At 38.0% G+C, this 14,220-nt stretch overlaps 1 protein-coding gene across 3 annotated transcripts in view; it reads left to right on the top strand.

The window, feature by feature from the left end:
- Positions 1-14,220, top strand: part of LOC117434435 (GTPase HRas) — a 40,609-nt gene extending 26,389 nt beyond the window's left edge. For 2 of the 3 annotated variants that reach the window (XM_034056980.3, XM_034056979.3), the window contains exons 3-6: positions 5,017-5,195; positions 8,393-8,552; positions 11,138-11,262; positions 13,079-14,220. In XM_034056980.3, coding sequence (XP_033912871.1) covers positions 5,017-5,195; positions 8,393-8,552; positions 11,138-11,257 — 459 coding nt within the window. In that variant the 3' untranslated portion in view covers positions 11,258-11,262; positions 13,079-14,220. Of the gene's footprint in view, positions 1-5,016; positions 5,196-8,392; positions 8,553-11,137; positions 11,263-11,903; positions 13,043-13,078 lie in introns of those variants that run through there. The other variant, XM_059002874.1, reaches the window with a different exon arrangement.

Here is a 14,220-nt window from a genome sequence, read left to right as displayed (position 1 = left end):
TACATCTCACAATCCTACTCCCCTCTCCTTCTCCCTCCTTTCTTTTTCCCTTTACTCACTCCTCCCCACTCTCTCTACGGTAGCTCCAGTGGGACAGAATGTCCAGCTAAATATTACACTATGTAACACAATTTTTGTTCCTGGGTAGTAAGTGTTATTTCCTAATTGCTTATGCCTCAAAAGTATAGAAAATGGCTATTATTCCCCACAAACTTTGCTTTTGTGACCAGGACAGTGATATTTTGAAATTTACCTATTTCCAATGAGAAAACGGGCGAATTTGTGTCTTTTCGTTCACATAAAGTCACAAAAAAACAACATATGAATCCAAATTAACATGTATTTATACTAAAGTAATACAAAAATGACTACAAAAGATTTAGAAGTGAGTAGTTTTTGAGATTTACGATTATACTGTAAATCACTTTCACGAATCAGCCCCCAAATGTCTCCCATCATGTTCTCGTTATACTGTCCTTGGTAGCGGCGTTCAAAGTCCAGTATATCCTGGTGGAAGCGCTCGCCTTGCTCCTCCGAGTACGCTCCCATGTTCTCCTTGAATTTATCAAGATAAGCATCAAGGATATGGACTTTGAGGGACATCCTACAGCCCATTGTGCCATAGTTCTTCACCAGAGTCTCAACCAGCTCCACATAGTTTTCGGCCTTGTGATTGCCCAGGAAGCCCCAAACCACTGCGACAAAGCTGTTCCAAGCCGCTTTCTCCTTACTAGTGAGCTTCTTGGGGAATTCATTGCACTCCAGGATCTTCTTTATCTGTGGTCCAATGAAGACACCGGCTTTGACCTTTGCCTCAGACAGCTTAGGGAAGAAGTCTTGAAGGTACTTGAAGGCTGCCGACTCCTTATCTAGAGCTCTGACAAATTGTTTCATAAGGCCCAATTTAATGTGCAGTGGTGGCATCAGCACCTTCCGGGGGTCCACCAGTGGCTCCCACTTGACGTTGTTCCTCCCCACAGAGAACTCGGTCCGCTGTGGCCAGTCCCGCCTGTGGTAGTGCGCCTTGGTGTCCCTGCTGTCCCAAAGGCAAAGATAGCAGGGAAACTTGGTAAAACCGCCTTGGAGACCCATCAGGAATGCCACCATTTTGAAGTCTCAAAATGCGTCTGCCGGATGCTTGCAGCCTCTTGATGCCATCTCAGAAAAATGCAGATATGTATCCACTTAGGCAGCTGGAACTAAACTGAACTGGTGGGCTTAAGGCCCCTGTATTTATACTACTATTTATATTACTGGAAAGTTCTAGAAAGTTCTAGAAGTTACTCCAAGTTTACTCAGCACTGAATCTATCTGGAATGTTCTGGAAAATAGGTAAATTTCAAAATATCACTGTCCTGGTCACAAAAGCAAAGTTTGTGGGGAATAATAGCCATTTTCTATACTTTTGAGGCATAAGCAGATAGGAAATAACACTTACTACCCAGGAACAAAAAAAAAAAAAAAATGTGTTACACGGTGTTATAAAAACCTTTAACAGGAATAACTCTTACATATACTTCCCCCTTTGTTGGAAGAAACATCCTTGTTTCTAAAGGTAACAACAAAACATCCGTTAGTGAACTTTATCTACAATTATCATGCAAATAAGTGATTTATTTTAACTAGAAAAGTGGTATGCAATGGAGAACAAAACAAAGAAATCAACAAACATGCCCTTTGCAGTCCATATGGAAGAGAATGTCTGTTAATAAAGCAACATGTCTTTAAGATAGTGAGGCTGTGCAACAGTACACCGCATCCGTGTTGTCCTCTGTGTGGCTGTAGAACAGTCTGTAGGAACACTAGCAGGAGCAACCTGAGGTTGAGTTATGGCATGCCTCATGGGAAGCAGAACCCAGGCTGGTTCTGGTGCCAGTGCTTGAGGACGTGGTTGGTAAGATCCTGACAGAGCTGGAAGGAACAGCAATGGTGGTGCTAGGTACTGAGGGGGCAGAACCTGGAGTGCCTGGCGAAGAACATTCAGGCCACAGAGAATTGTAGGGCTTCATGTGCTTGTAATGCAAGATTTATGAAGTAGCCTCCGACTCCCTTAAGTTCTGAAGTTCATAATTCACTCCTGTTTCTCTGCTGTTGGCATCGATTCGTTTAAGTACTTTGTACGGTCCTTTCCAATGCGGTGAAAGCTTATTATGAGCTTAGCTGAGTCATCAATCCACACAAGATCCCTGGATGCATATGGCTCGTGACGCATGTTCCAGTCATGATAAAGCTTTTGATAAAGCTATGTCACTGTTTTCAGTCACTGTTTTAAAAGATGAGTGTAGCTTTCTCACCAATTATCAGCAGAATTTAGCCCTTTACCTGCATTCAAGTGCAACCGCCCATTAATCAATCTCTTCTACAAGGTTACTATGGTTATTTGTTTACCATATTTCATTCCATACATTTCTGCACGTGCTTTATCTCTTCAATCATTTTAACCAATACATTTTACTTTTCCAATACATTTTCATCCTACACCCTAATCACTGCTTTGACCCACAAGGATGTAAAGCAGTAACAGACTTGGGAGACAATCATACTGAACACATTTTTAAACTTGTGTAGTACCAGATATCATGTTTTAAGATTAAAATACTTGTTTAGTGTGTGTTTCTTTCAAACTGCACGTTTTGAGATAGTGAACCAAGTGCATGCCAGGCAGGATTTGTGGACTTATTTTGTTAGCTATAATCACTGTAAGCTCCCAGTAAAACCTGGAATGGATCAATCTGCTGTGCAATGTCTTGTTTCCTGCTATAACCTGACACAGAAATGAAGCCCATGATTTGAAAAGGGTGTGAATGGCAGGGCTTACCACTTCACTCCCCCCTCTGTCAACCTCATATCATTAATAGCCCGAGCCATCCTTTTAACTCCGATCAAGATGTGCCCACAGTGTTCAAAGTGTTCTCTTCAAGACCCTTACTAGTCATCATGCATCTGCTTGAACACTCATTAGAACTAATGGGGTTTTGCATTTACTGGCTAGATTTTTTCTTCTCTGTTTTGCTTTTTACTAACCATAAAATAAATCTCGTGACCTGGACAGTGTGCTTCCTCCAAGACCAGCATTTTGTCTTTGTACTGCCCAGAATCTGGTTTCTACAAGAAGCAAACATGGAGCCTCAGATCAACCAGGGAATAATTGTCTGAAAGCATTTCCTTTCATATTGCAATATGACAAGCACATTGTAGTCAATGTCCTTTTGTTGCACAGCATTACACGGTCTCAGCAGAGTCCTGCTATTAAACTCTGCGCTCTAAAGTTACATTAGGCAGGATGTTTTACATTCTGTGTCACTGGCACTGCAATACTTCAACTTAAACTACAGGAGAGGATACACCATTAACTTTCATAGAGTGAAATAACCACAACACTCTCTGTATCTATTCTGTTAATATAACAAGTATGGAAAAGAAAATATGTTAATATACCATACCTAATCTGAATTTGGAGAATTACCTTCCTTACATTAAGCTTTGCATCTGCTTGGAAACTAAGCGTCATTGTGTCATTGGATTCGAATGAATGCAAGATAGATTACAAAATGAGATCTGGTATGAAAAATATTTATTCAGAACCACGAGTTCTTGTATTATTTTACATACAGAACAATAAACTAATAACAGATAGCCTATTCAGAACAAATAAAATAACACTAATGCCAGAAAATATTTCCCACTTAAGGATTCCCCAAACCTTCAATTCATAACCTGGAAATTAAAGGAGAAGTCTTTCTGTCAATATTAACCTGAAATAGTTAAGATAATGCAATTTTGTAACTGAGAATCTGTATATTCCTAAACTTCTGGTTTATTGTACCGGTAAATGAAATACAGAGACAACTTTGATACAAAGGCTCTTATACATGTTCGTTCTGACTGTCCTGTATAGCTGTGTAGTAAGGTAGTAATTCATCTTTAATAATCAGAAAGACCAAAGTTACAGCGAGTGACACATTCATTGGAATTAATACATTTAATTTCAAATCTGTGTTTGCAGAAACGTATGTTTTTGATGGTTAGTTTGAAGGTTAATTTATATTAAACAGAGCTACCAAAAAAAATCCAATACATCTTCTCTACATCTATTACTATCACTTCTTAGAGCTCACATTTTCTTGCATGAAAGAAGCACACATTATGTTGAACGTGGATTTGATTTTTAATGGTATTTTTTTCATATTTTTCATAGCATTTATAAACGATAAAACTCTCCCGCTCTTTTCTGTACTGCACTTCCTGTTGAAGGAATGTATCTTACACACCTGAGTTGCTTCTGGAGGTTTGGGTCCTTGTTGGAAAAACAATTAGGAACTTTTTTCCTGAATGCAAATTTATTTTAAATTGAGATTTCTCTAGGAAAAAAAAACACATTCTAAATGTTTGCTGTTTATTTACTCCCAGAAGCTAGATGCATTGACTCGCATTTGAGAAACAGTCACTGCTTTTTCTATGACTGATGTGTTTTCAATGTCGACTTAATTCCTTCAACCAGAAGTGTTGCATTGAAGTAGCAAGGAGTGTTTGATATATTCTTCATCAACAGCTTCAAATAAATTACAATTAAAAAATCAAATTCACCTTTCTCATAATGTCTGCGTTTTTCATAAAGGAAAATCTGAGACCTGCAAAATGATTTACTGGAAGTATTTTGTTAGCACCGTTTACTTTAAGAGCTTCTACATCTACCTCAGGTGTTTCTTGCTAGTTCTGCTACATTAGAAAACTTAGCATGGGTGCAAACTATAATTTAAGTTACAAAGTACAAATCTTAGTACATCGGATTATTAGCAACCATTGCAAAATATGTTCATACTAATAGTACACTAGTAGGTGTTTAGTATGTGTGTCAGTTTAAAAAACAAAAACCTAACAATGTAGCATATTTCTCAAACACATAGCCAACTTTTAGACTGTAGGGTCATATCTTCCAAGCTGCTGATCTGCAATTCCCCCATTAGAGTCGTTTGTGTCTAACAAGCTTCTTCCTAATTTTGTCTCTGCCGACAGGACTCCTATAGAAAACAGGTAGTGATTGATGGAGAGACGTGTTTGTTAGATATCTTGGACACTGCGGGTCAAGAGGAGTACAGTGCAATGAGGGACCAGTACATGCGGACAGGAGAGGGCTTCCTGTGTGTCTTTGCCATTAACAACACCAAATCCTTTGAAGACATCCATCAGTACAGGTCTGTATTCAGGGCTTCTCTTGAACTGCCCCCGTAATGAAGGTTCCTCTGCAAGCAGACCCAGAGCCGCTATTCCAACGATACTTCAGTTACCTAACAAGACACAAGCCTGACCCGTTATCATGTCATAATCAGAGAGTCTCTTCAATAATCATTTTTAATGAAAAAGTGTGGGGGTCCTTAAATGGCTCACATGGTAAAGGCACAACGTTGTGGTTGAATATTGTGAAAAGTTGGGGATTGCTCGCATTGGCTGTGTCACTTCAACAGGTTAGGGAGCTAAAATTAAAGACATTGAGAAGAACTTCTAGTCTAATTTGCACACTGGGGAATGTTTGTTTTTGTTTTAACATGATTAAGGGTTAATTGTTTAATTGTTTTGTTTTAATTTGATTAAGGGTTAATTGTTTAATGTTTTATTAAGTCAGAATCATCTGGCACTAATGTAAGTAAGTGCACCTGCCTGTAATTAGTAGACAGGTATTTAAGCAGGTAACAATGGTTGGTCTGTGTCTGTGTGAAGGTTGGTGCCAGGGAAGAGACCTGAGGGGAAACCAAGTATATGGGTTTTGTGGCTGGAAAGCTGCCTCATTTTTACAACGCACGTGGATAATGACAGCTGTGGGTACCCGGAATACCAAGCAGAGTAAAATGATTTTAAAGCTGTGTTTAGTAATACATCTTGTGGATCTAAATAGATATAGAAACGATTAAACCATGCAGTGAAAGTCAGTTTCAGCTGCTGGTATATTTCACTGGGGTGGGGGAGGTGGGGAAAAGATTGCCTGTGGGGGCCCTGAGCTAAGAGTGATGTAATCCTGTAGCATTTATCATGGTTAACGAAAGCTTATCCTGTAATTGATAAGTTTACTCTGAAGTACCAGTGAAATCGATCCTGATTCATTTAGAGGGAGAGACACCTCAAGGACAAGATGGATGAGAAGAATTTCTTACACAGATAGCCAGATGTACTCCCATTGCATTTCATCAAGTGTTTTAACACTGTAGGAGGCCCTGTTGGCAGCTTAGATTTTTTCTTCTTGTTGTGGTCCTCCTTGTTATCCCCTTAGCCGGAGTATGTCTTTATAAAGAAATGCAGGGATCATAAAGTGAATTCCAAAACCCATCAATGATTTGCAGTGAATGGTAGTAAAGCACCTACATTCACCACAAAATTTTCGATCAATTTCTAATCACAACCGGAAAATATATTTCTCAACATTTAATCAGAAGCTTCCGCCAGGAGAAAATAAATTCTTCTAAGGATCACGCTCCCTCCTGGACCAGCATTGTGGGTAAACACTGCAGCATAGGTGACGGGACCGCCTCCCCCCACGCAATGAAAACGGGGAGGCGGGGGGGCAGAAATATGTTTTTGCCCCCCCCAACTAACTCTGAGTCGCTTTAAGGCTTGTAAGAGGCACATCTGTGTATTAGAAAATGGATCAGAGATTTCCTTTAACCTAATTGGTCAATATCAGGTCCCTAATCTCTGGTAAAAGAACCTTGAATGTTACCGTTCAAACTAAGTTTAATCTCTGTTCCTAATGAGTCAGCTGAAAAATACGTAAATACAGTATTCTTTTATGTATTTTACCTGTGTTTCTGCTTGATGAGAATCTCAGTTCTAGTCTCTAAGTGTTGTTTGTCAATGTAGACTTAGTCTGCTTCCTCGTTGTCCTATACGTTCAGTTTATCTATTTAAATTTAGCATAAAGTAAAATAAATTAGAAATCGAGTAGTATTTGCTGTCAGTGGCAATACAGTAAGCACAACAGCAATAGCAACTAGTCTCCAGTTTGAATGACAAGTTGTAGAAATCAAACAACTGGATGCTCAGTGGCTACTTTTAGCAACTTTATTTCAGCATATACTGTACCTTCTCCAACTAAATCCAGTCTGGTACCACCTTAGGGCTTCCCACCTCACGTAAACTTGTCAGATCTCACTATGTATCCTGTGAGTGTTGCTTGTGTTGCTTTTGATCACATGTGTGCCTGTACAGTACAGCATGAATTCAAGCAAAAAGAAAGTCTGCAAAAGTTTTTTTTTTTTAAGTTATGTTTGTCAGTGCTATAGACTGGGCTTGGCAGTATCTGAAAAATGTAGCGAGCGCATTGTTGTGTCTAGGCTCACTTTATTTTACTGTGACAATGTATAGTGTAAATGTCATTCTACTGGATTCTTTGTAAGTGATTTACTGTAAAATATTTATATAAAATTGACATTTAAAAAAGAATGCTAGTTATTTCATGTTTCTGCAATTTCAAATCGGTATTTTTATGAAATAAGAAAATGAATTAGTTTAATGACCACAAAAAGTCACTAGAACTACATTTCCCTGATTTTCTTCGTGCTTTGGCTGCAATTGAGTTGGCCTTTTAATGGTCAAATATTAACTCAAAAAAAATTAATGTCGGTGGTAACACTAAGAATAGCATTACGAAGCACCAAGTTATGTTTGTCAGTGTTATAGATAAAAAATAAATATGCAACACTGCAACATTTAATAAAACACACATCTCTACAAATCTATTGATGTTTGCTATAAGGGGTTTTTACATCCTCCTAGTAATGTATTTCAGAGTAAGCTACAGGGGTTTCTGCTTGGTATCGGTAAATTAACTTGGACAAAAATCAGGAAGTCGTGCAGGTCCTTGACTAACCCTAGGAATTTTAATTATGGCAGCACTTTCCTTTTTTGTTGTTTTTATAAGGCGCTATAATTATAGCACCCCCTAATTCAAATTTAAACTAGAATAAGTACTTTTAAATACTATTTTGTTTTCAGATTATTTGTATAGTTGTTATATAAATATAGATTGCTCTTTTTTTTTTTTTTTTTTTTTACTGTTCCTCCAATGTTTAGAATTTTGTGAAATAAAATGACGACTCTTCCTTTTTGCTATAAATACGACATTTTGCATCTGATTCAGTGCTGCCATGTATCCTGCCTGATGGCCTGGAATCTGAATTGTCAGATTTCTGACAACCCTTCTATGGGATGAAAGGAATATTGATTGGTGTTATTGTGTTGTTTATAACCAGAGTTGTTACTGTTGACCTGGCAGTGGCATATTGCCTGAAGACTTCTTTAAAGGTTACTTTGAAGAATGGTGTTGTCTCTTTGACTTTTTATAGTGAAGTCCTGCTTTGATCCCATAAACACAGCCCACTAACCCCCCATGTCTTCACAGAGAGCAGATAAAACGAGTCAAAGACTCCGACGATGTCCCCATGGTGCTCGTAGGAAACAAATGTGACCTGCCGGCCAGGACAGTGGATACACAACAAGCACAGGATCTTGCAAGGAGTTATGGGATACCTTACATTGAGACATCAGCCAAGACCAGACAGGTATGATCCGTTACCCACAAATACATCTGTTACTCCTAACCCTATTCCATTTCATTTTCATCTGTCTGTTTTTGACAGAACTTTTTTACAGGTGAAATCGGATTAAAGTATAGCTAACAGAATAATTAAACAAATCACTACCTTGGTCTTAAATTCGCTACCTTAAATGTGCAGTTTTGAAAGATATGTTCTAGCAAACATGTATTTTAATTTTAAAGCATGATATCTGGTATTAGTTTTAAAATGAAAATGCTTGTTTACTATAACGTTATTCTTTCAGAGTCATTTGAGACCTTATGAGAAATCAGGTCATTTGAGACCTAATGAGAAAAAAGTGCATGATGGGTAACATTTCCGGAATGGTTGTTTTTTGGGGGTTATACAAGGTGATTCACGGTTTGTCAGAGCATCGTGAAAACTGGAGAGTACGTGCAGGATGTAATGCAAAGTAAACAGACACTTGATGATGCACTGTTTTGCCACTAGAGGGTTCTTCAGGCATACAGAGGCTGGATGTCTTCATTTCCTCAGAACTCACAGTCTCTACTGATAATTATAAGAACATAAGAACATAAGAAAGTTTACAAACGAGAGTAGGCCATTCAGCCCATCTTGCTCGTTTGGTTGTTAGTAGCTTATTGATCCCAGAATCTCATCAAGCAGCTTCTTGAAGGATCCCAGGGTGTCAGCTTCAACAACATTATGAATCCCCCTATCAAAACCCTGCATGCCTGATGTGTTGGTGACCATGACATTGAATAATATACGGTCATGTAACTTTTGAATTTACAGCTACATAGAGACATTACACTTTGAGCTATTGTCTTAATGTTTGGTACACAGCTGTATTCTTTGATTTTCTAACTGAAGTTCCATTACCAGTGTTAAAGAATTAACCCTTTCACTGCCGCGTTGCCTTAACCTATGTATCAATGATACAGTCCAAATGTTTTCACAAAGAGGCTTATAGGTAGCACACAGCTGTATTCTATGATTCTCTCAAAGTTCCATTGCAGGTGGTGTCCAGTGAACATTAACCGTTTCAGTGCCATATTCATATATGGAGAGGTTCCTGCCTCTTTTATGCAGCTGTGCCTGAGCTCAATTTGCTTGTCAATCATTCAGTTGTGCTCAGGCACATTCTACACGTGAACTGATTTGGCAGCGGAGGCCATTACCCTTCCCTGCCAACCTAAACCAACAGTTGAAATAAAATACATTTCAATAACAATAATACAAAATAACACAATCAATACAGGGGCGGGGTGTACCCCGTCACAAAGCTGTATTCTATGATTCTCTCAATAAAGTTCCATTACAAGTAATGTTCAGTAAAATGTAACGTTTTCACTGCCACATAGTTTTTAACCTTTTTTTTCTTTACAAAAACTCAAATTTCTAGTTTTATTATAAGAACATAAAAACATAGGAAAATGTACAAATAAGAGGCGGTCATTCAGCCCATCTAAGCTTGTCTGGTTCCTAGTAGCTGCTTGATATCATTCACCTTTTAGTGTTTCAGCTGATCAGAAAAGACTTATACATTGAATACTGTCACATGAAGCACTCCAGCCTCTGAGGTCTAACCTGTTACACAGTGAAGTTTTAATGATGCTGCAGTGAAGAACTCTGAAGTCTGCTCAAAGTAAACACTTTAAAAGATTAACACAGTATTACAGTATTTATGAGCGCCTCATAAAAAAAGAAAAAAAATGCAGAACTCTATAATGTCTTGTAAATATCATACTGCCTGTGAAAGTGCAGCGTACAGTAAATGTGTCACTTTGGCTTGATGACATGTTTCTGCATGTACTAAATTAGATTGTAATGCATGTCAATAACAACAACCATTTGGCTTGTTTGTATTATTGCAATATCAGCAATGATCATTATTTCTATAACAGCCACTGTGTGCTTCTTACTCTGCATTGCAGTCTGACTCATAAAATACTTCACAGATGAAGTCACCTTTTTTTTCTTGCTTCTCTAATTTATTTCACTCTCCACAATGACACATGCACTAATAACGTAAAAACAGATATGAACCTTAATCATGTCCCTGAGTGGCTCACCTGGATAGGGAACAACTGCATAGTGAGAGTGAGTTATATAGCCAGGGGAGCGCTGGTTTGTAACCTGGGCTTTATCAGGATTCTTCAAAACTCTCTGAAAAGGTACATTTTGTATATACATTTGCCTTACTATGTTAGTAATTCTGAGTGGTTCTGTGATTGGGCTTCCTCATTTTCATTCGAATCACGTGACTCTTTCAAATTTGCCACCCCCACCTTCTCTCTCTGTTGATATCAATGTACATGATTTGAATGGAATAAGGCTGTTCAGTCCCGGCACTTAGGATTCTTCAGACAAGCTCATTGCAGCTCAAAGCCAGGCACTGTAAAGGCTGATTCACAGAAACATGGGAGCAACAAGTTTAAGATCAACTCGGAATGATTGCAAACACCTTAAAATGGCAATGGAAATGTTTTAAAAGAATCTACATGCAAAAAGATCGGGGTTTGATTGCTTATAAAGGCTGCTGGGAGATTTCATTAAACGTTGTCCTAAATTTGTGTTTGTTACAGGGAGTGGAAGACGCGTTTTACACGTTAGTCCGTGAGATCCGGCAGCACAAACTGAGAAAGTTAAACCCTCCAGATGAAAGTGGACAGGACTGCATGAACTGCAAGTGTGTTGTGTCATGATCATGGTGAGTTCAACAGCAGTGTTAGAATTTATTGCACAAACATTCTTTATAAAATGTGCCACGCATTGTTTCACTAAACCCAAGATGGTATTTTCAAAGATTAAAACAACATTTGGACTTCGATGCAAATAGAAAATGTGCTTTCCTGCTGTGGCATGGTAGAAATTGCACTTTTACATCATTCAACAGCACATCCTAAAAGTCAAAAAAAAAAAAAAAGTAGTTTAAATTCATAACCAGTCGGAGTACTGCACACGTCCCTGGTAGCGACTCACTAATCTGTATTAGAGCATGTCACCTGTGTAAAACACATACTCAAAAATCATAGTTTTAAGACCATGGATGAGGCCTGCAGGGTTTTTATTGAGAACTATTCCGACATCTTTCCTGCTTTCGCAAAACTTGCAGCAATTACAATTACGATACATTTATCTTGTGTACCAGCAGAACAGGGTTTTAGCTGTCAGAACAGAGTGCAGACCAGCAAATGATCATCTAAAACATGACCATTTCAATGGAAGCTCCTGAGAATTATTAAGACTTTGATTTGGAAAGAGCACGAGTCATTTTTTGATTTGGGTGCTAAAAGGAAAATTTAAAGCACTTTTAAACAACACAACTGTAAATAGTTCTGATGTTGACAGCTACCCGCAGAGACATTGGTACGTGTTCTACAACACTGACTTTTACATTGTGAACGGGGGATTTTCAAAAGAAAACGATTTATGGTAAGCTTGTCTTTATGTCTATTTCTACTACCATTAGTTATACCGTGTACTGTTTCGCATGTTAACTTCGTTAATCTGAAATAGTTGCACTGCACAATAATGTAACTATGTTGATGCAATATGTAAAAATGCAGATGTTATGGTTGAAAACACAGATTTTGAGATGGTAAGCTTTTTACAAATACACATTTTTAAAGGCTAGCGCGACCTCTGCATCTCTAAATGGTCACGCAAATTAGTTGTGTTACCGGAGTATCCCAAACAATACTGTCTTTACTTTTCTTTCCGTCTTACTTTAGAAAACAATTGTCAAACATCAAAAGGCACTGTAGCTCGGTCGATACAGTATTTGTAAATCTAGCACAACGCTCTTAACTCCTGCACAGATCCAATCCCATCAGTAAACACTCACGGGGGGCGGGGCACCATCCACTCCACTTAGGTCTTTTGAATTGCTGTTCTCGGGAATGGAATTTTTAAGCAAAATGGCTTATTAACTGACTATTTAAACTGTTCTATGAAAAATATGTTGTTAATGCTTTCAATAAATCTTTAACAGCAACGTAGCTAGGTAACCCATTCCATACCCTCATTATTCTCAGTGTAAGGAAGTGTCTCCATCCCTTTTTCCTTAGTCTGTCTGTATTTAATTTCAAACTCTGTCATCTGGTCCTGGTTTATGTGCTGTGCTTAAAGTTGTGGTTTGGGTTACCTGTCAGCTCCTTTAAGATTTTTAATAAGTTTAATGAAGTCCTCCATAATTCTTCTTTAATTCTAGACTAAATAATTACCATCTATCTTCATAGCTCATTCCTGTATACCCTGGGATTAGGCTGGTTGCTCTCTCCAGAGCCACAGTGTCATTTTGGTAATGTGGTGACCAGAACTGAGCACAGCATTCAAAGCGCAGTCTCACCAGTGTGTTATACAATCACATCATAACCTCTTTTGGTTTGGTTTGTACTCTACACTTTTAACTATATGACCCAGCATTCTCTAACGTACTTTACAGAGGAAAAATGTGCATTTATATTTTTTGGTAGCAGGAAGGATGTGTGTTTTACCTCAATCTCTTTTCTTTATCCATTCAGTTTTCAGGATATCCGAGGCATGGCTTACCAAGCAGTGCTAAAGGACAGGCCCAAAGCGAAGATGAAAGTGCATATTCACAGAGGAGGAAGTCACCGGAGACTGTTTCCACTGAGCGGAGGTCTCCCGTGGAGATTCCCCAGCTCAGTTCATGACTGCCACACAAACATAACATACCACTTTCTCCCAACTTACAGAGCTGCAGAGCTGGAGTATAATCACACTTTAAATTATTATTGTATTGTCTGAACACTGGTCTTAACCTGCCTTTGGGTGCTACATTTTGTTTTTTTAAAGTGCTGGAAAATAGTGGTTTCTGAGTTGCTTTCCTGAAACAAACAATCAGAATCCTGTACTGAATAAGTCAGACAACTGGGGCAATTGATGGGATTTGAAGTCATTTTTTTAGGGGCTTCGTGATGAAAAAACAAAACATTATAAACATCAGCATAAGAAACTATCTGTATTTATACCCAAAAAAGCCACGATCTTCTTAATATTCAGGGGACACAATTTAGATGCAGGCCTTAAAGAAATGCATTTTTAATGCTATATAATGATCAGACCTGGTGTCAATTACAAATGTAATTGTGTCATTTGTAATTGTTTCCAATTACAATTTAATTGTTACCTGTGTAATTGTATATGTAATTGTAATAACCATATAATTGATCATTTACAGTTCAATTACACACCTATTCAAGCTTAATCATTCACAGTTCCATGTTGTGTTTTACATTGAGGGAACATTCTTCTCGTATTTTCAGTCACTTTTAGTGACCCCATTTATTTGAAAAAACGTTATGTAATATGTTTCTGTATTTGTGCCGGTGATTACTGCTGGGTAGAATAAACAAAGTAAACATGTTAATGTGTATAGCTATTTATGTTACTTTTTAGTGTAATTGTAATTCAATTACAAAGCAAAAATGTATACTGTAATTGAAAATAGCATTGTAATTGTAAAGAAGTATGCTGTAATCATAATTGACCGCAGGTCTGGTCATTATATCCTAAAACACCAGTGGATTCTCCTACCGTTATAAAAGCTACAATTTAAAAAACAAGTACAGAAGCTTCTACTACTTAATGTATAACTTAGGCTTCATTCCTCGCGATATTATGTAAAAAATGGGAAAAACAA

This window comes from Acipenser ruthenus, chromosome 28 (genome assembly GCF_902713425.1).
Source record: "Acipenser ruthenus chromosome 28, fAciRut3.2 maternal haplotype, whole genome shotgun sequence".
In the NCBI taxonomy this organism is placed as follows: Eukaryota; Metazoa; Chordata; class Actinopteri; order Acipenseriformes; family Acipenseridae; genus Acipenser; species Acipenser ruthenus.
Note: the sequence above shows the minus strand (reverse complement) of the source record. Positions and strands in the feature narration are given on the sequence as shown.